This window comes from Abramis brama (assembly GCF_963993115.1).
Source record: "Abramis brama genome assembly, chromosome: 1".
Taxonomy (NCBI): domain Eukaryota; kingdom Metazoa; phylum Chordata; class Actinopteri; order Cypriniformes; family Leuciscidae; genus Abramis; species Abramis brama.
This window is the reverse complement of record NC_139963.1, coordinates 72,032,194-72,051,442: the sequence shown is the minus strand read 5'-3', so window position 1 is coordinate 72,051,442 and position 19,249 is coordinate 72,032,194. Positions and strand designations below refer to the sequence as shown.

The 19,249-nt window shown below is 41.9% G+C and overlaps 1 protein-coding gene across 2 annotated transcripts in view; it reads right to left on the bottom strand.

Moving 5' to 3' along the window:
- Positions 1-19,249, bottom strand: part of LOC311094760 (uncharacterized protein) — a 154,328-nt gene that overhangs the window by 12,084 nt on the left and 122,995 nt on the right. The window contains exons 1-2 of one of the 2 annotated variants that reach the window (XM_084132931.1): positions 1,937-2,017; positions 335-558 (exon numbers count right to left, since the gene is read on the bottom strand). In XM_084132931.1, coding sequence (XP_083989057.1) covers positions 335-392 — 58 coding nt within the window. In that variant the 5' untranslated portion in view covers positions 393-558; positions 1,937-2,017. Of the gene's footprint in view, positions 1-334; positions 559-1,936; positions 2,018-19,249 lie in introns of those variants that run through there. The other variant, XM_084132932.1, reaches the window with a different exon arrangement.

Here is a 19,249-nt window from a genome sequence, read left to right as displayed (position 1 = left end):
CATTGGAATATTTTTTCAAAAAGGCCCGTAAAATAAAATGTTCAAAGGGTGCAAAATTTGAAACAAGAAGTCTGTGGAGCAGTCATAGAAAGTGTAGCAATGGCATAGCAATGTAGCAATAGCAATGTCTTTAAGTTATCTAACACTAAGTGTTGACAATGGAAATGTGTATATGTGTCAATAAAAATATATGATATATTTAACCCTTTTGTTGTGCCTTAATCACCCCCCACCCCACCCCACCACTGCAAATATAATCTAATTCTGTGGGAAACACTGGTTTCTAACATGAATGTTCTTCAGCCTCATGAATGAATGAAGAATAAACACCAACCTCTTTGTTCTTCAGGATCTTCAGTGTGTTTCATTCTGCAGGGTTCTGGATCACTCATGTTCTCACTGTCCTCTTTAATAAACTCAGTTTTTGCAGATTTCAGCTCTTCCTGATGCTCTGATGCTCGTCTTCACTTGTAGCTGATGGGAATTTACAGCATTTATTGGAGAATTACAGTGGGAGGAGCTTCACTGATGATGTATTCCAGTGTGGGAGGAGCTGATCTGCCAAAATCAAAAATATAAATTACTGAGTTTGTTTTTATAATAAATGACACTTCTAAGCATTTATGCCTGTCTTTCCATTTATCGTACAGTAACTGATGCCAATTCATTATTTTTATTTATTTTTATTACTAATCCTAACATTATTCTGCTTCTTAATTAAAATACAGGTATCTAGAACTAAAGAAAATAATATAAATAATTTAAATTCTTCCAAATATAAATAATGGTAAGGAAAACAGTTAAAAGCATAAAGACAGAAATAAACGTATAGTAGGCAACAAATCCCCTCAGTCTGCTGACACCAATGAAATGAGCTTTAAGTGTCAATTTACAGGAGATCTGAAGACATCAGCATAATAAATGAGGTGAAAACAGGAACTATTGTCATGAAATAAAGAGTGTTTTCAGCAGATCTGTTAATATTGATGAGCCTCAGACTATCAGCACTCATTCAACAAGCCATTCAGGATCATCAGCAGATCATCTCACTTTATTCTGAGTGTTTGCTGTTAGAAACACATTATTTGAGTCAGGATACATGACAAAAGCCTGTAAAACTGCTCTACTGAAAGACAATACTGTTATTTCTCACAATATAACCACCAAAATAAGTTATAAATCACCAATAATAAAACAAAATAATTAAATAACCTCTTCAGGCAAATAACTACAACACCATAATATGTGAATCTAAATATAGTTTGACTTTATAACTATTAATAGCAATAAAGTAATTCCATCAACATGTTACATATTCGTACAGAAACTGACAATGATCATAAAACTCTTAAAAAATGAAGAAAATGTAATGTTTCCTGTGTCAAACTTCATTAATTATGTATCTATATTCCCATGCATGTATAGATTTGAAATTTCCCACATTCATTACTCATACAGGGGCAATATAAAGTGTCTACATCAATTTAATTTAATAAGTAAATGTAATCTGCCAAAGATAAATGTCGACAAAGAAATAAAGGTAAACATGAAAACGGCAACAGCAACACTTGAGATCGCTTCCCATCAATTCCCCTCACAGATCTCAAACTTTAACTTGACTTTAACTTCTTTAACAGAAACACATGAGATCGATTCCCCTCACAGTTCTCAAACTTTAACTTGACATTCAGTAACAGTTCTCACTCCAAACATCGAGTCAATCACACAAACGAACACAACATCGCTCAGGTATGAATGAACTCAACATATTCTCCTCATGCTCGCTGCTGCTGCACTAAATGTTTATTTCAGAAGGAAGACGCCAGAAAAGACGCACAAGTATCGCTGTGATCGATGAAAATAATATAGAAATGAGCCTGTCGCTTAATCAAACTGTATAAAGTGTGTGTGATGGTTGTGTAAATATGAGAAATACCGTGAACTGCTCTCCTCTCCTCAGAAGACTCGACACTGAAACTGAGGGAAGAGACGGCGCGAGCGAGCGGTGACGTCATCGGCCCTCGACGCACGCGGTCACGCGCGTACGGGACACCTCCGCAGCCAATCAGGGCCACGCAGATTCAGCTTTACTAGTAGCCTTCCATTATTATTATTATTATAGAACTGAAGTGACTCCAGTTACTAAAGGTGAAAGGAACTTTTTCAAGTGAAGCACAAAATAGTCAGAATAAGCAGAGGAGGATCACCTCCATCCAGTCTGAAAAGTGTTTTGGCCTGTAAAGTCCGGCTCAGTTTATTCTGTAGCGTCCTAAGACTAGTAAAGGCATGTTGGCAAGGGCGTAGATTTGGTTTGACAATGAAGAGACATTGGGGGGGTTGAAGTTTGGGTATGGGGGTTGTAATGCATAGATATAAATATTGGGGGGGTTATCTCCCCCCAACCCCCCCACAAATTACGCCCCTGCATGTTGGTAGATTAGCACCTGTAGAATTTCCTTTTGTTGAAACCCCAGATACAAGTAGAAAGCTTCTATTATGTTTAGATCCATGAGGCAGTTCGACTAGCGCATTTCCTTACCAAAGAAAAAACACTGAAATAAAAATACTTATACAGAAGACTATTCTCGTAACTTTTACTTTATTCTACTAAAAGCTACTAATTACATCTTCAACAGTGTAATTAGATTACTATACACATTTTTTAAGAATAATTCCTTATTTACTTTTAGAATAAAAAGTAATTAAATTACAGTAATTAATTAATTAGTACTGCATTACACCCAACACTGATTACGCAATTATGCTGATAGAGCACATCCTGTATTGTATTTTAATGACTATTTAATATTACTTTGGCATGTTGCCAGGGGCGGATCTAGAAAAATATTTATGGGGTGGCGAGAGGGGGGCAGAGTTTCTTTGTTCTGCTGAACACAAAGGAAGATATTTGGAAGAATGTTTATAATCAAACAGATCTCGGTCCCCATTGACTACGATAGTAGGAAAAAATATATACTATGGTAGTCAATGGGGACCGAGATCTGTTTAATTACAAACATTCTTCCAAATATCTTCCTTTGTGTTCAGCAGAACAAGAAACTCATACAGTCTCAATAGCAAAGAGGTGTAAAAGGGCTGCATGGCTTTTGAGGTTTTCATCCGTTCAACTGTTGGCACTATTGGTTCTTTTCACACACTAAAAAAAATCTTCTTAAAAAACTTAACGGTTGTTGTAATTCATGAACCCTTTGGACTAAAGACTTACAGTTGGTCTCTTTTAAAATATTTTTTTATTAATAATTGATTATTGCTGAAGTGGAATAAATTAATATAATTAAATTATATAAAAGTTATTGAAGTGTAAGTTTATTGATATGAAAATATAATAAAGTATATATTTTTTTTTTTTATTAAAAAAATATATAAATTAATATAGGTTTCAGCCATAGTTCTAACCAAGTTGTGTTAATAATTGTAGGTCATAATCTCAAAAAATGAGCTTTCTGTGAGACTTTTAGCTGCATCACCTCCATAAATCCACTAGGGGTCAGGCACACCATATTGGTGATTCCTAAAGGTCACTTAGTTACTTGATCTGGCATATGATAACACAACACAAATTGATGTGTGTTTTTTTTTTTTTTTTTTTTTTACTATTTGTTTGATTGCTTTTATACAAATAAATGTTACATTTCTATAAAAATTTCATTTGGAACAAACAAATAAGACAATGAATCAAAAAAGAAAACTATGAAAACTAAACCACAAACATTTTACAAAACTTTTTACAATCTAAACTATTTACAATTTTCACCTATTTACAACTCTTTTCCCTCTTGTTAACAACTATTTACACGTTTATCAGAGCTAAACTACAAGTTATGGACATCATGCCAGTAATTGAAGCAGTCTTGTGCTAAATCTATTTTGTTTTGCAATAATAGGGGATATTCTCGATATGTATAGAGAATATGTATAATATTATTTTTTGAATATTTTTGGCTAGATACTAGAATCAATGTTTCTTTTATGAACTCTGAGCATGAAAATCAAAGTTTGAATGATTAAAAGTGTGGTTGCTGACGTTTTGTTACAAAGGTGAAAATGTTGGATTAAGTTAGGGTTTTCGCTCACTCAAACTGGCCCAGAATTATGTTAAAAGAGAGCCTTCATTAACGTTCAGCCCCCAAAAAGACACCACTGATGTCACACATCAACACATTAACGTTAACTAACACTGTCTTAACCACGACCGAACATTTAATGTTTACAGCTTACAATACCAAGAAAACACTAGCGTTAACTTCTATGACATTTCAAAAATACCTTTACCACTGCCACAAAGAATGGAGAAGCGGGACATGATCAATAAGGGGTGATAATTTGCTCTGACCTAATATGACAAAAAACAACTCACACAAACCTGGTCAGTTTTAAATCTTCTGAGAAATAACAGCTCTTTAAGCACTCCCTGAAAGGGTGTAAGGGTCAAACAGGTCAATTGAGCTCAAAGGGAATTATTAATTAATTTAAGGCCGTAACTATCAGCTCTGCAGCGGATATAAATATCCAAACTAGTAAAAACACTATTTATGAGCAAGGTAACTTAGATCAGCAGTTTAAGACATTAAATTCCTAGCACATAACACAAGAACACTTCTCTTTAAAATACAAGACTTGATATTCTATTACATAGAACTAATATCGAACAAACACACACACACACACACACATTCATACGAGTTGCAGACAGAAAGAAAGCAGGGCTCCAGACTGCGACAAATGGTCGCATTTTGCGACTAAAATTTGAGAGTGCGTGACTGAATTTTACATCCATGTACATTGTTACATTACATTTTACATTTACATGTGCAACCAGTATATTGCTGACAGACTATGGTGCAGAGGAGCTGGACTTCCTGCTAGACCACATTTCCTCTATCTTAACAAGGTTAGTGACTCTTTTTAAATTATCATAAAGATATAAAAAGTATAACACAGAGCAACATTTCAAACATCTACTTTGATCCTTAACATAGATTGTTTGGTCAGTTTTTCCTTTCACTCTGTTCAGAAATGGCTGTGATTTCAATCTGCCTAGAGAGGAGTATCAATGCATGAAGACATTTATCTTTAGGAACTACATGACAAGTCTTACCATGCCTTATGGGGGATGATGGTAACTAAGTTGCCATTCTGCTTTGATTACAAGGTACCCCATTATGATCATATCCTTGTTAATTTATTTAGTAATTATTACTTTTTGATTAAATGAAACCTACACTAATGATCCATTTGTCACATGCCTGTCCTGTCTTGTGCTGCACATGGGTGTTTTGTTATTTTGGGCCATGTGCTCGTGTCTATTGTCTAGCCCCTCCCATTTTGTTATCTGATTATTGGTTAATTTGTCCCACCTGTCTTTCTCGTTACCCTCCTTTGTTTGTTCCCCTATTTAGCCTCCTTGTGTTTGTAGTCTTGTGCTGGTTCGTTTGTCCGAGTTTCTCGTTCCTGGAGTTCCTGAGTTTTGTACCTTGTCTGCTTGTCACTAATAAATCTCCTCTGCATTTGTATCCTCGTCTCTCGTTCACTGTTCCGTGACAGAACGAACCAGCCAGAATGTGGATACAGCGGAGTGAGATTTTTCCTCAGGGAGAGGATAAAGGATCTTCAATTTCCTTGTTGGAATACTTCGCTAGGTGCGTTCAAAGGACTATGGAGGAGGAGGCGGCCACGGCAGACGGCGGTCAGCTGAAAGGAGAGCCTTCACCGCTGGTCCCGAAACGGAGGAGAGGGAAGAACCCCTCCGGGACAGTTCCGGAGGTCCCAGTTCCGGTGGTCCCGAAACGGAGGAGGAGAAGTAAGAATCCCTCCGTGACTGTTCCAGTGGACCCAGTTCCGGTGGACCCAGTTCCGGTGGTCCCGAGTCCAGTGGTCCCAGTTCCGGTGGTCCCGGGTTCGGTGGTCTCGAGTCCGGTGGTCCGGAGACGTAGAAGGAGGAAAAGGGCCTCTTCAGCTGATTGTCCGGTGGCTCCTAACACGGAGACCATCCCGGAGGTGACTGCCATCCTTGACACGCCGCTCAGACAGCTTGCCCTGCCAGCCCCATCCAAGCTGCTCGTCCTGCCGGCACCACCCCAGCGACCGGTCACGTCTGCCGATCCAGAGACTGTTCACGTCACGTCTGCCGATCCAGAGCCTGTTCACGTCACGTCCGCCGAGCCTGTATCTTCGGACAAGATGGCCGCCACCGAGCCGGTAGTATCTGTTCCTGAGCCGGTGGTGTCTGTTCCTGAGCCGGTGGTGTCTGTTCCTGAGCCGGTGGTGTCTGTTCCTGAGCCGGTGGTGTCTGTTCCAGTTCCTGAGCCGGTGGTGTCTGTTCCAGTTCCTGAGCCGGTGGTGTCTGTTCCAGTTCCTGAGCCGGTGGTGTCTGTTCCAGTTCCTGAGCCGGTGGTGTCTGTTCCAGTTCCTGAGCCGGTGGTGTCTGTTCCAGTTCCTGAGCCGGTGGTGTCTGTTCCTGAGCCTGAGCCGGTGGTGTCTGTTCCAGTTCCTGAGCCGGTGGTGTCTGTTTCCAGTTCCTGAGCCGGTGGTGTCTGTTCCTGAGCCGGTGGTGTCTGTTCCTGAGCCGGTGGTGTCTGTTCCTGAGCCTGAGCCGGTGGTGTCTGTTCCTGAGCCTGAGCCGGTGGTGTCTGTTCCAGTTCCTGAGCCGGTGATGTCTGTTCCAGTTCCTGAGCCGGTGGTGTCTGTTCCAGCGCTGTGGCCGCCCGAGGGGTCGTGGCCGCCTGAAGGGCCATTCCACCCTGGTCGCCAGATGGACTGTCTGTCCCTCCCGTCCCGCCCTGGTCTGTCCCGCCCTGGTCTTATGGAGCGTCTGGTAGCCGCTCCGTAGGGAGGGGGTAATGTGACATGCCTGTCCTGTCTTGTGCTGCACATGGGTGTTTTGTTATTTTGGGCCATGTGCTCGTGTCTATTGTCTAGCCCCTCCCATCTTGTTATCTGATTATTGGTTAATTTGTCCCACCTGTCTTTCTCGTTACCCTCCTTTGTTTGTTCCCCTATTTAGCCTCCTTGTGTTTGTAGTCTTGTGCTGGTTCGTTTGTCCGAGTTTCTCGTTCCTGGAGTTCCTGAGTTTTGTACCTTGTCTGCTTGTCACTAATAAATCTCCTCTGCATTTGTATCATCGTCTCTCGTTCACTGTTCCGTGACACCATTCTTTGTAGAACATCCTACATCTTGTGCACATCACACGGGTCCTCCCAGTCTCCTCTGCTATATGTGAAAGGGGATTTTCTGCTCAGAAGAGGATTAAATCTGATGTCCCTGCATGTAGACACTGTGGAGGACTTGATTCGAATTAGCGTGGAGGACTTGATTCGAATTAGCATGGAGGGACCTAGTTTACAAGAGTTTGATGCCAAGGAAGCTGTAAAAGGGTAAAATGTCTAGGAGGCCAAATTACAAGGGCTGGCCTTCTGAGCCTCCTAGTGGAACACAGCAGGATCTGCTCTAAGGGGGAGTGAGTAAAGGCTCAAGTTGTTTAGGCCTATTTGTTCTAGTGGAATGTTATTAGCCAGTGCCCCTAATGTTTACATACATTTAAGTGTTGTTTGTAACTGTGAAATGACCAAAAGGTTACTAAGCACATTGTTACTAAGCACTTTTTTTTATTTTGAATGTATGATATATTTGTTTAATATGTGTACTGTCATGACAGCGATGGTGCTGTCAGTTTACCTTGTTGTTGCATCTTCAAAAGTGCACAATAAAATGTGACACTGAATTTGAAACAGCACATTGTAATTTCTGCATCTATTATCAAATTATTTATTAGTAATACAGTGGAAATTAGTAGATTTGGTTAGCATGTTGATTTACAGTGTGCGTCCCTAGATTTTCTGGTTGTGCCCCTAAAATTTTAAGTTGGGGGCCACTGTTGTCAGGTTTCGTACAAACGAAGCAGGCAAGATGGTAAGTTTGATATTTTAATAGCAGAATGGATCGGACACAGCGTGAAAGGTGAGTAAACAGGAAGTAGATAATTGGATGAAGCTTAACTGAATGATAACAAAGTCTCTCTTTCTCTTGCAGATGCAGATGATGAAGATTCTCTGAAGGTGGACTGAAGACAGGCTGAAGAAGATCGGGATCGACGGTAAGTATGCAGGTAGGTGAAGTAGAGAGTCTGTGTGTCATGAATAGACATGTATTGACAAGACCAGACAAAGAGTGAGTGACTGAGTGCTGCATATAAAGGTGAGCTGGTGATGGGATCCAGGTGACGGTGATACTACTTAGAGGAGAGTGAGTGCAGGTGTGCGCCAAGGAGGATTCTGGGGAGTGTAGTGCAGAGACAGAAGAGGAAGACAGACGGTGGATGTGACAACTGTGCTCATAGTGAAAAAAGTTAGTCAGAGACTTTGTTTCTCAGCACATGAAAATAAACTACTTACCGTGATCTCAGACTGTGCTTAAGTGGTTTCTCCACTGCATGGATCTTCATGTGTAGATTAAGGTGAGTTTTAAAAGAGAAACTCGTCCCGCACTGATCACACGTGTGCGGCTTCTCTCTGCTGTGGATCCTCTCATGTGATCTCAGATTTGTTGACACACTGAATCTCTTGTCACAGTGTGAACACTTGTAAGGTTTTTCTCCAGTGTGAATTCTCTGGTGCTGTTTTAAACTGTTTGCTGTAGTGAAAGTCTTCTCACACTCAAAGCACATGTACTCTCTCACATCAGTGTGTATTTTCTCATGTTTATGTAAATTAGACAGCAGTGAAAAACTCTTTCCACACACAGAACATGAATGCGGCTTCTCCTTCGTATGAACTGTCAGGTGTGTCTTCAGGTGTGATGACCTAAGAAATGTTTTGCTGCACTGATCACATGAGAACGGCTTCACTCCGGTGTGGATCATCATGTGAACATTAAGGGATGATGAATGACTGAAACTCTTTCCACATTGATCACATGAGAACGGCTTCTCTCCAGTGTGAATTCTCATGTGAACATCAAGATGTGAAGATCGACTGAATCTCTTTCCACATTGATCACATGTGAACGGCTTCTCTCCAGTGTGGATCCTCTCATGTGTTTTCAGAGATGATGACTGATTGAATCTCTTGTCACAGTGTGAACACTTGTAAGGTTTTTCTCCAGTGTGAATTCTGTCGTGCTGTTTTAAATGTATCCTTGTAGTAAAAGTCTTCTCACACTCAAAGCACATGTACTCTCTTACACCAGTGTGAGTTTTCTCATGTTTATGTAAATTAGACAGCTGTGAAAAACTCTTTCCACACACAGAACATGAATGCGGCTTCTCCTTCGTATGAACTGTCAGGTGTCTCTTCAGCTCTGATGCCCTAAGAAATGTTTTGCCGCATTGATCACATGAGAACGGCTTCTCTCCGGTGTGGATCATCATGTGACTCTTAAGATATCGTTTGCATGAGAATCTCTTTTCACACTGATCACACATGAATGGCTTATCTCCAGTGTGAATCATCATATGAACATCAAGTTGCTGTTTGATTGTGAAACTCTTCCCACATAGATCACACGTGTGCGGCTTCTCTCCAGTGTGGATCCTCATGTGTAGCTTCATGTCACGTTTAAAAGCAAAACTCTTTCCACACTGATCACACGTGTGCGGCTTCTCTCCAGTGTGGTTCATCTCATGTGTTTTCAGAGATGAAGACTGACTGAATCTCTTGTCACAGTGTGAACACTTGTAAGGTTTTTCTCCAGTGTGAATTCTCTGGTGCTGTTTTAAACTGTTTGCTGTAGTAAAAGTCTTCTCACACTCAAAGCACGTGTACTCTCTTACACCAGTGTGAGTTTTCTCATGTGTATGTAAATGAACCAGCTGTGAAAAACTCTTTCCACACACAGAACATGAATGCGGCTACTCCTTCGTATGAACTGTCAGGTGTTTCTTCAGGTTTGATGACCTAAGAAATGTTTTACCGCATTGATCACATGAGAACGGCTTCACTCCAGTGTGAACTCTCATGTGACGTTTAAGATCTTGTTTGGTTGTGAAACTCTTTCCACACTGAGTGCAGGTGAAAGATTTCTTGGCTCTTCTTTTCTTTAAAAATGTATGTTTAGTCTTTGAGTGACTCAAAGGTTTTTCTCCCGGTTGGACATGATGTTCCTCCTTCACTTCACTCAGTTCTTCACTCTCCTCACTCTCTTCCATCGGGTCTGACAGGAAAGGAAAATTATTATTATTTGTTATGTTAAATTTATTTCCATCATTTCAAGGCCGTTGCAGTGTCTGTAGAAACTTCACAAGCTCAAAGTGTAGAGTGGCCGCGGCTTTAACTATTTTTAAAGTAATTATTTGTATTAGCATTATCTGTGTCCTACATGTTTCACTCAACCCTGTTACTCCTGACATGATTTTCCTCCTTTTAAAAACACAGTATTTCTTAAAACACACAGGAAGTGACATCATCTGGGCACTTTCTACTGCATGATGGGAAGACAAGAAAATAATCTCAATCCATTGTCTCAGTTTTTACACAAACTGTAGCATTGACTGTATTCATCAACCCTGTTACCAAAGTTATGTAAGAAGAATCTCTATAATTATGAATAACTTGTATGATATTTGACAAATACAACTTTATCATTAACTTGGTGTTTACTGACTATTCCTAAAAATATGTATATTTGTAAACTATGCTGAAAATAACTAAAATTCTGGTAACGTTGTTGCTACTTGGGAACCAGATATAAAATAAATGTAAAATAAAACAGTTAAAATAGTATTTAGCCTGATCTGATGTTGACAATCAATATAAAAATGTCTCAAACCTCCCTTTACTGACCATTTGTTGAAGAAAACCCAGAATATTCTGTACCGTTTCATAGTTGAACTGTTTATCTAAATGTGATGAAGTGCTTGAATGTCTCTAACATGAATGTTCCTCAGCATCATGAATGAATGAAGAATAAACACCAACCTCTTTGTTCTTCAGGATCTTCAGTGTGTTTCATTCTGCAGGGTTCTGGATCACTCATGTTCTCACTGTGCTCTTTAATAAACTCAGTCTTTGCAGATTTCAGCTCTTCCTGATGCTCTGATGCTCGTCTTCACTTGTAGCTGATGGGAATTTACAGCATTTATTGGAGAATTGCAGTGGGAGGAGCTTCACTGATGATGTGATTGTAGTGGGAGGAGCTTCACTGATGATGTGCTTACAGTGGGAGGAGCTTCAGTGATGATGTGATTGTAGTGGGAGGAGCTTTACTGATGATGTGATTACAGTGGGAGGAGCTTCACTGATGATGTGATTGTTGTGGGAGGAGCTTTACTGAGGATGTGATTACAGTGGGAGGAGCTTCACTGATGATGTGATTGTTGTGGGAGGAGCTTTACTGATGATGTGATTACAGTGGGAGGAGCTTCAGTGATGATGTGAATGTAGTGTGAAGAGTTTATCTGACAAAATAAAAAATATATAAGTTACTGAGTTTGTTTTTATGCTCATGGACATCAGAATATAATAATGTAAATTCTTCCAAACATAAATAATGGTAAGAAAAACAGTTGAAAGCATAAACAGAAATAAACATAGGCTACTGTTAGATTGAACGAACAATGCCAAACCCAGCGCTGAGGGAGAAAATGTATCTCTCAAGTTTATTAGCATCTTTGTCTCAGAAGCAGAGGTGGACAACATACACAACTTCTTGAGTGAAAGTACAGATACTACTGGTCAAATATTACTCCGGTACAAGTAAAAGTTGTAAAGACCGATTCTTAATTAAGTAAAAGTAGGAGTACTTGTTTTTAAAAGTACTTAATTATTAAAAGTAACTTTCAATACATTGTTTTATTATTGTTGCATTGTTGTGTGTAATACTTACACACTTAAACTTATCTCTGAATCTATGCCTGCCCTACCCTCATATCAATATCAAATTTATTTCTAGAACACAGTTCCAGTGGGATTGAATGTGAGACTGAATAAAGCCTGTTTTATACTTCTGCGTCTGACCTATGCCGAAGCCTCTACGCTGTAGGCAACGCGTTGGTTTTCATTTATACTTCTGCGTCGTTGTCCGCGTTGACGCGCAATTACACTTGCAGAGGGAGCATGTGAAACCCGAGGGAGGGGTTCTAGCAGACCAATCACAGCGCTTGTATCCGCGTAGAGTTGACGCGTTGTTACATTTTTGGAGAGGTGCACGTCAGGGTACGCGCTCTACACACAGCCTACGCCGTAGCTACGGCGTTAGTTCGACGCAGAAGTATAAAACAGGCTTAAGTCACCTTAATAACGTCCACAATGGTTTCGGACACCCAAATGGCTGTTCCCTCAAATAGTGTCCTATTTAAAGTGTTTTGGCTTTTAGTATGAATATGTTAGCCTTACTGTTATCTATAAGCAAGTGTGCACCAAAACAATGACAAAATTCGCATTTAGGAGACCAAACCCAACGTTGAAAATGAAAATCAACGGCAGATTGACATTAATCTCCAACATTAGACAGACGTTGTATTGTGGTTGAAAATGAAAATTGGGTTGACGTCAGAAACCAACATCAGTTGGTTTCTGACGTCAATTCGACTTTCATTTCCAGTCACAATGCAACCCCTGCAAAAATGCAACCCCTGCGGGTCCCTGTAACCAAAATCATCCCCTGACTGACATTACTACTTTCTACTCAAGGACCTGACAGAATTGTAGTGGAGTAAAAAGTAAGATATTTGTCTTTCAAATGTAGAAGTTAAAGTAAAAAGTTTCCAGAAAAAATAATACTCAAGTAAAGTACAGATACTCAAAAAGTGTACTTAAGTAAATGTACTTTGTTACTCTCCACCTCTGCTCAGAAGATATAGCAAGAATATGAGGGGAGATACAGAGAGTTAACCAATAAGATGTGTATACCTTACATCATATTTGAATAAGATACATTGAATAACAAGGTCATATATGGTCAGTTTCTGGCTATCCTACCACATGTACATTAGTAGCCTGGAGGACCCTTATACTGTGTTCATAATAGAGAGAAAAGGAGACAGTATCTTCTTACAGAACAAAGAAATCCCTCTGTTATACGCTTTTGCTGAGACTACCATATTAGTATTTCTTAAAGCTACATATAGTAGGCAACAAATACCCTCAGTCTGCTGACACCAATGAAATGAGCTTTAAGTGTCAATTTACAGGAGATCTGAAGACATCAGCATAATAAATGAGGTGAAAACAGGAACTATTGTCATGAAATAAAGAGTGTTTTCAGCAGATCTGTTAATATTGATGAGCCTCAGACTATCAACACTCATTCAACAAGCCATTCAGGGTCATCAGCAGATCTCACTTTATTCTGAGTGTTTGCTGTTAGAAACACATTATTTGAGTCAGGATACATGACAAAAGCCTGTAAAACTGCTATATTGAAAGATATCTCACAGTGTAACATAAATCATCAATAATAAAACAAAATAATTCAATAACCTCTCTTTATGAACCTCTTCAGGCAAATAACTACAACACTATAATATGTGAATCTAAATATAGTTTGACTTTATAATAACTACTAATTGCAATAAAGTAATTCCATCATTTACATGTTACATATTCATATGTACAGAAACTGACAATGATCATACAGCTCTTAAAAATAAAGAAAATGTAACGTTTCTGTAACGGACACCAGCTGGAGTGCCCTTGAGAGCCACCAGAGGGGACTCCACATAAGACTATTATCACTCACAAACTACATTTCCCATAACTCACTGCCCGGACTCATCATCACTTATCACTGATCACATTCACCTGTACCTCATTCACTGATTGCATTCACCTGTGTCTCATCATCCTGTTAGTCTCAGTCTATTTATACCATGTTCATTCATTCACTCACTGCGAAGTCTTGTTTAAGTGTTACACTGCAATTCTGAGCGGTTTCCCTGGTTTCTTGTCTTTTGGTTTATTTGGATTTCTTGCCCTGTTCCCTGGATTACTCTTTTGCCTCTGGTCCCTGCCTGTTTTGTCTTGGTTTTGTTTGTTTGTTTGGACTGCCTACCTGTGTTTTGACCCATTGCCTGTACTTTGGATTACGCCTTTGGATTACCCTTAATAAAGCTGCATTTGGATCCTCAACCTTCGTGTCTCGGAGCAGTTTGTAACAGAAGACTTCGCCACATCAAGATCCAGCAGCGATGCAAACCATGGACCCAGTAATCCGTCTCTTCCGTCTCAGCCAAGGTGACCGCCCGATTGAGAACTATGTGGAGGAGTTTTGTGAGCTCTGCCATGGGGTGGACCTCAACGATGCGGTCTTAAAAGACACGTTTCGCTATGGGCTTGAGGACATGTTAGAGCAATGGTTCCCAAACCTGTCCTGGAGGACCCCCAACACTGCACATTTTCTTTCTCTCCCTAATCAAACACACCTGATTCAACTCATCAGCTCATTATCACATGGGTTAATGAGCTGATGAGTTGAATCAGGTGTGTTTGATTAGGGAGACAAAGAAAATGTGCAGTGTTGGGGGTCCTCCAGGACAGGTTTGGGAACCACTGTGTTAGAGTACCTCATGCCTGACAACACCCCTCAATGGACTTTTATACAATATGTCGACCTCGCTCTTCGGATAAGCGGCTCGTCGTTTACTGTGGGCTTTGTGGATGAGGGGTCCCACAATCTCACAGCATCCCCTGAGCCTGCACTTCACGCCAGTCCAGCCGAGCCTGCACTTCACTCCAGTCCAGCCGAGCCTGCACTTCATGCCAGTCCAGCCGAGCCCGCACTTCACGCCAGATCTGCCGAAGCCAAGGCAGTATGCGTCATGCCCGCCGCCCCTGAGACTGAGAGCGTCATGCCTGCCACGCCTGAGACAGCAAGCGACATGCCCGCCAAGCTAGAGCCTTCACCGCTGGTCCCGTCCAGCACAGAGCCCTCTTCACCGCTGGTCCCGTCCAGCACAGAGCCCTCTTCACCGCTGGTCCCGTCCAGCACAGAGCCTTCTTCACCGCTGGTCCCGTCCAGCACAGAGCCTTCACTGCTGGTCCCGTCCAGCACAGAGCCCTCTTCATCGCTGGTCCTAACCAGCTCAGAGTCCTCTTCGCCGCTGGTCCTACCCAGCTCAAAGCCCTTGCCGCTGCTGGTCCCGTCAAGCTCAGAGTGCGCTGATCCTGATCCAGAGGCTGTTCACGTCACTTCTGCCGAGCCAGAGACTGTTCACGTCACTTCTGCCGATCCAGTGTCTGTTCAAGTCACGTCTGCTGAGCCAGTGTCTCCGGACAAGATGGCTGCCACCGATCCAGAGTCGGTTCAAGTCACGGTCGCCGAGCCAGTGTCTCCGTACAAGATGGCCGTCGCCGAGCCAGTGTCTCCGTACAAGATGGCTGCCGCCGAGCCAGTGTCTCCGTACAAGATGGCCGCCGCCGAGCCAGTGTCTTCGGAACAAGACAGCCGCTACTGAGCCAGTGACTCAGGACAAGATGGTCTCCGCCGAGCCAGTGTCTTCAGACGAGATGACCCCCGCCACGTCGCCTGAGCCCTCAGCAGAGATGGCCGCCGACACGGTGTCTGTTCCTGAGCCGGTGTCTGTTCCTGAGCCGGTGTCTGTTCCTGAGCCGGTGTCTGTTCCTGTTCCTGAGCCGGCGTCTGTTCCTGTGCCATGGTCGCCGGCAGGGTCGTCTCCTCCCTGGCCTCCTGAAGGGTCGTCTCCGCCCTGGCCGCCTGCACAGCCTGCTCCGCCCTGGCCTTCCGCCCTGCCGGAGTCTTCAGGTCCTCTTCCGCTGCACGGGCCTGGTCCTCCATCCCGCCCCCGGGTCCGCCTCCGTTCCACCTCCCTCCTGGACAGTTTTAGGAGCGTCTGGAATCCGCTCCCTTGAGAGCCACCAGAGGGCACTCCACATAAGACTATTATCACTCACAAACTACATTTCCCATAACTCACTGCCCGGACTCATCATCACTTATCACTGATCACATTCACCTGTACCTCATTCACTGATTGCATTCACCTGTGTCTCATCATCCTGTTAGTCTCAGTCTATTTACAGTGAGGAAAATAAGTATTTGAACACCCTGCTATTTTGCAAGTTCTCCCACTTAGAAATCATGGAGGGGTCTGAAATTGTCATCGTAGGTGCATGTCCACTGTGAGAGACATAATCTAAAAAAAAAATCCAGAAATCACAATGTATGATTTTTTAACTATTTATTTGTATGAAACAGCTGCAAATAAGTATTTGAACACCTGAGAAAATCAATGTTAATATTTGGTACAGTAGCCTTTGTTTGCAATTACAGAGGTCAAACGTTTCCTGTAGTTTTTCACCAGGTTTGCACACACTGCAGGAGGGATTTTGGCCCACTCCTCCACACAGATCTTCTCTAGATCAGTCAGGTTGCTGGGCTGTCGCTGAGAAACACGGAGTTTGAGCTCCCTTCAAAGATTCTCTATTGGGTTTAGGTCTGGAGACTGGCTAGGCCACGCCAGAACCTTGATATGCTTCTTACAGAGCCACTCCTTGGTTATCCTGGCTGTGTGCTTCGGGTCATTGTCATGTTAGAAGACCCAGCCTCGACCCATCTTCAATGCTCTAACTGAGGGAAGGAGGTTGTTCCCCAAAATCTCGCAATACATGGCCCCGGTCATCCTCTCCTTAATACAGTGCAGTCGCCCTGTCCCATGTGCAGAAAAACACCCCCAAAGCATGATGCTACCACCCCCATGCTTCACAGTAGGGATGGTGTTCTTGGGATGGTACTCATCATTCTTCTTCCTCCAAACACGTTTAGTGGAATTATGACCAAAAAGTTCTATTTTGATCTCATCTGACCACATGACTTTCTCCCATGACTCCTCTGGATCATCCAAATTGTCATTGGCAAACTTAAGACGGGCCTTGACATGTGCTGGTTTAAGCAGGGGAACCTTCCGTGCCATGCATGATTTCAAACCATGACGTCTTAGTGTATTACCAACAGTAACCTTGGAAACGGTGGTCCCAGCTCTTTTCTGGTCATTGACCAGCTCCTCCCGTGTAGTTCTGGGCTGATATCTCACCTTTCTTAGGATCATTGAGACCCCACGAGGTGAGATCTTGCATGGAGCCCCAGTCCGAGGGAGATTGACAGTCATGTTTAGCTTCTTCCATTTTCTAATGATTGCTCCAACAGTGGACCTTTTTTCACCAAGCTGCTTGGCAATTTCCCCGTAGCCCTTTCCAGCCTTGTGGAAGTGTACAATTTTGTCTCTAGTGTCTTTGGACAGCTCTTTGGTCTTGGCCATGTTAGTAGTTGGATTCTTACTGATTGTATGGGGTGGACAGGTGTCTTTATGCAGCTAACGACCTTAAACAGGTGCATCTAATTTAGGATAATAAATGGAGTGGAGGTGGACATTTTAAAGGCAGACTAACAGGTCTTTGAGGGTCAGAATTCGAGCTGATAGACAGGTGTTCAAATACTTATTTGCAGCTGTATCATACAAATAAATAGTTAAAAAATCATATATTGTGATTTCTGGATTTTTTTTTTTGATTATGTCTCTCACAGTGGACATGCACCTACGATGACAATTTCAGACCCCTCCATGATTTCCAAATGGGAGAACTTGCAAAATAGCAGGGTGTTCAAATACTTATTTTCCTCACTGTATACCATGTTCATTCATTCACTCACCAAGTCTTGTTTAAGTGTTACACTGCAATTCCGAGCGTTTTCCCTGGTTTCTTGTCTTTTGGTTTATTTGGATTTCTTGCCTTGTTCCCTGGATTACTCTTTTGCCTCTGGTCCCTGCCTGTTTTGTCTTGGTTTTGTTTGTTTGTTTGTTTGTTTGGACTGCCTACCTGTGTTTTGACCCATTGCCTGTACATTGGATTACGCCTTTGGATTACCCTTAATAAAGCTGCATTTGGATCCTCAACCTTCGTGTCTCGGAGCAGTTCGTAACAGTTTCCTGTGTCAAACTTAATTAATATTCATATTCCCATGCATGTATTCACCTTATTTTCCACGACAACAAGGGTGACGCAATTACGTTAATTTTGTCATCTTACTTCCGGCTGAGAGGGACTTCAACTTCTGGCTGAAAGGACCTACGCTAGTTTCTAGACGTAATTCTATAGTTGTAATGGTAAATATGTAAAGTATTATATGCTCAGTTAGGGGCTGCCATAACAATTGGATTAAGAGGTTCGAATGATTTAACCAACGGTGTTACGAACACAATGTAAAGCGATCGGAATGTTGTGGTGTACTTTACGATTTACACCCACCACCTAAAGACGAGGTGCACCTGAGGCAATGGCGGAAGGCGCTAAACTTGAAGTGCCCACCCAAGCGCTCTTATGTGTGTTGACTGTTCGTACCATTTTATGGACGGGGAGCCGACTGACGAACACCCTTACCCCGAGTAAAGGCTCGGCTACGATGTTCTGGTATAAAGAAGTCCCGCCGGGTGCTAAACAGGTTGTCAGATTAAGGTAAGCTAACTTACCTAATTGTTGTTACCTAACTTGCCTATCTATGTGCTTGTTAGCCTAACGTTAGATTCGTGAAGTCCGTGCATTACATGCAGGAATTACATGCAGGAATTTTTAAAATGTTAGTACAATGTAAAAACATGTAGTTACACAATAAGTACATTGTATCAAATTATTAATTTCAGTGTAAGTACATAGTACTTAAAGCCACTTAATATAAAGTGGGACCCATATTTCTTATATTTTGTTTACTTTGTGATATGGACCTAAGGGTCTGAAATAAAGAATGAATGAATGAATATTCACGATAGTACAATATATTATGGTACATTACAGTCTTACAATAGCTCACATTATTCCTGTAAGGAGGCCAGCTAGCTACATCTCTCACTCAGATATTGATATTGACCTACGTAGAGTTAGGAGATTGTGTGTATATACTGTCTCGTTTTTAATGCATCTCTCTTTTTCACACTGTTCTAAGTATGAGGCTACGTTTACACGTGGATGGCTATTTTCATAAACGGACATTTCTCCCCTCTTCGTTTTCAAAAATAACATCGTGCACACGAACCTGTGTATATGCTGTCAAGAGCATGCCAAACCTGTAGGTGGCAGTGTAACGAGAAGCTCAAGCCCACCCATCAGAATCCCGAAAATAGTCACATTCTGTGACGTCGCTGCCTAAAACTCCGTTTTTCTCTGTTTACATGCAAACGTGCAAACGAAGATTTTCAAAATCTCCACTCTGGCCGGAGTTTTTAGAAAGAATCGGTTTCATTGGCGAATCCTCCGTTTGCGTGTAAACGAAGGGTGCAAACGAAGGG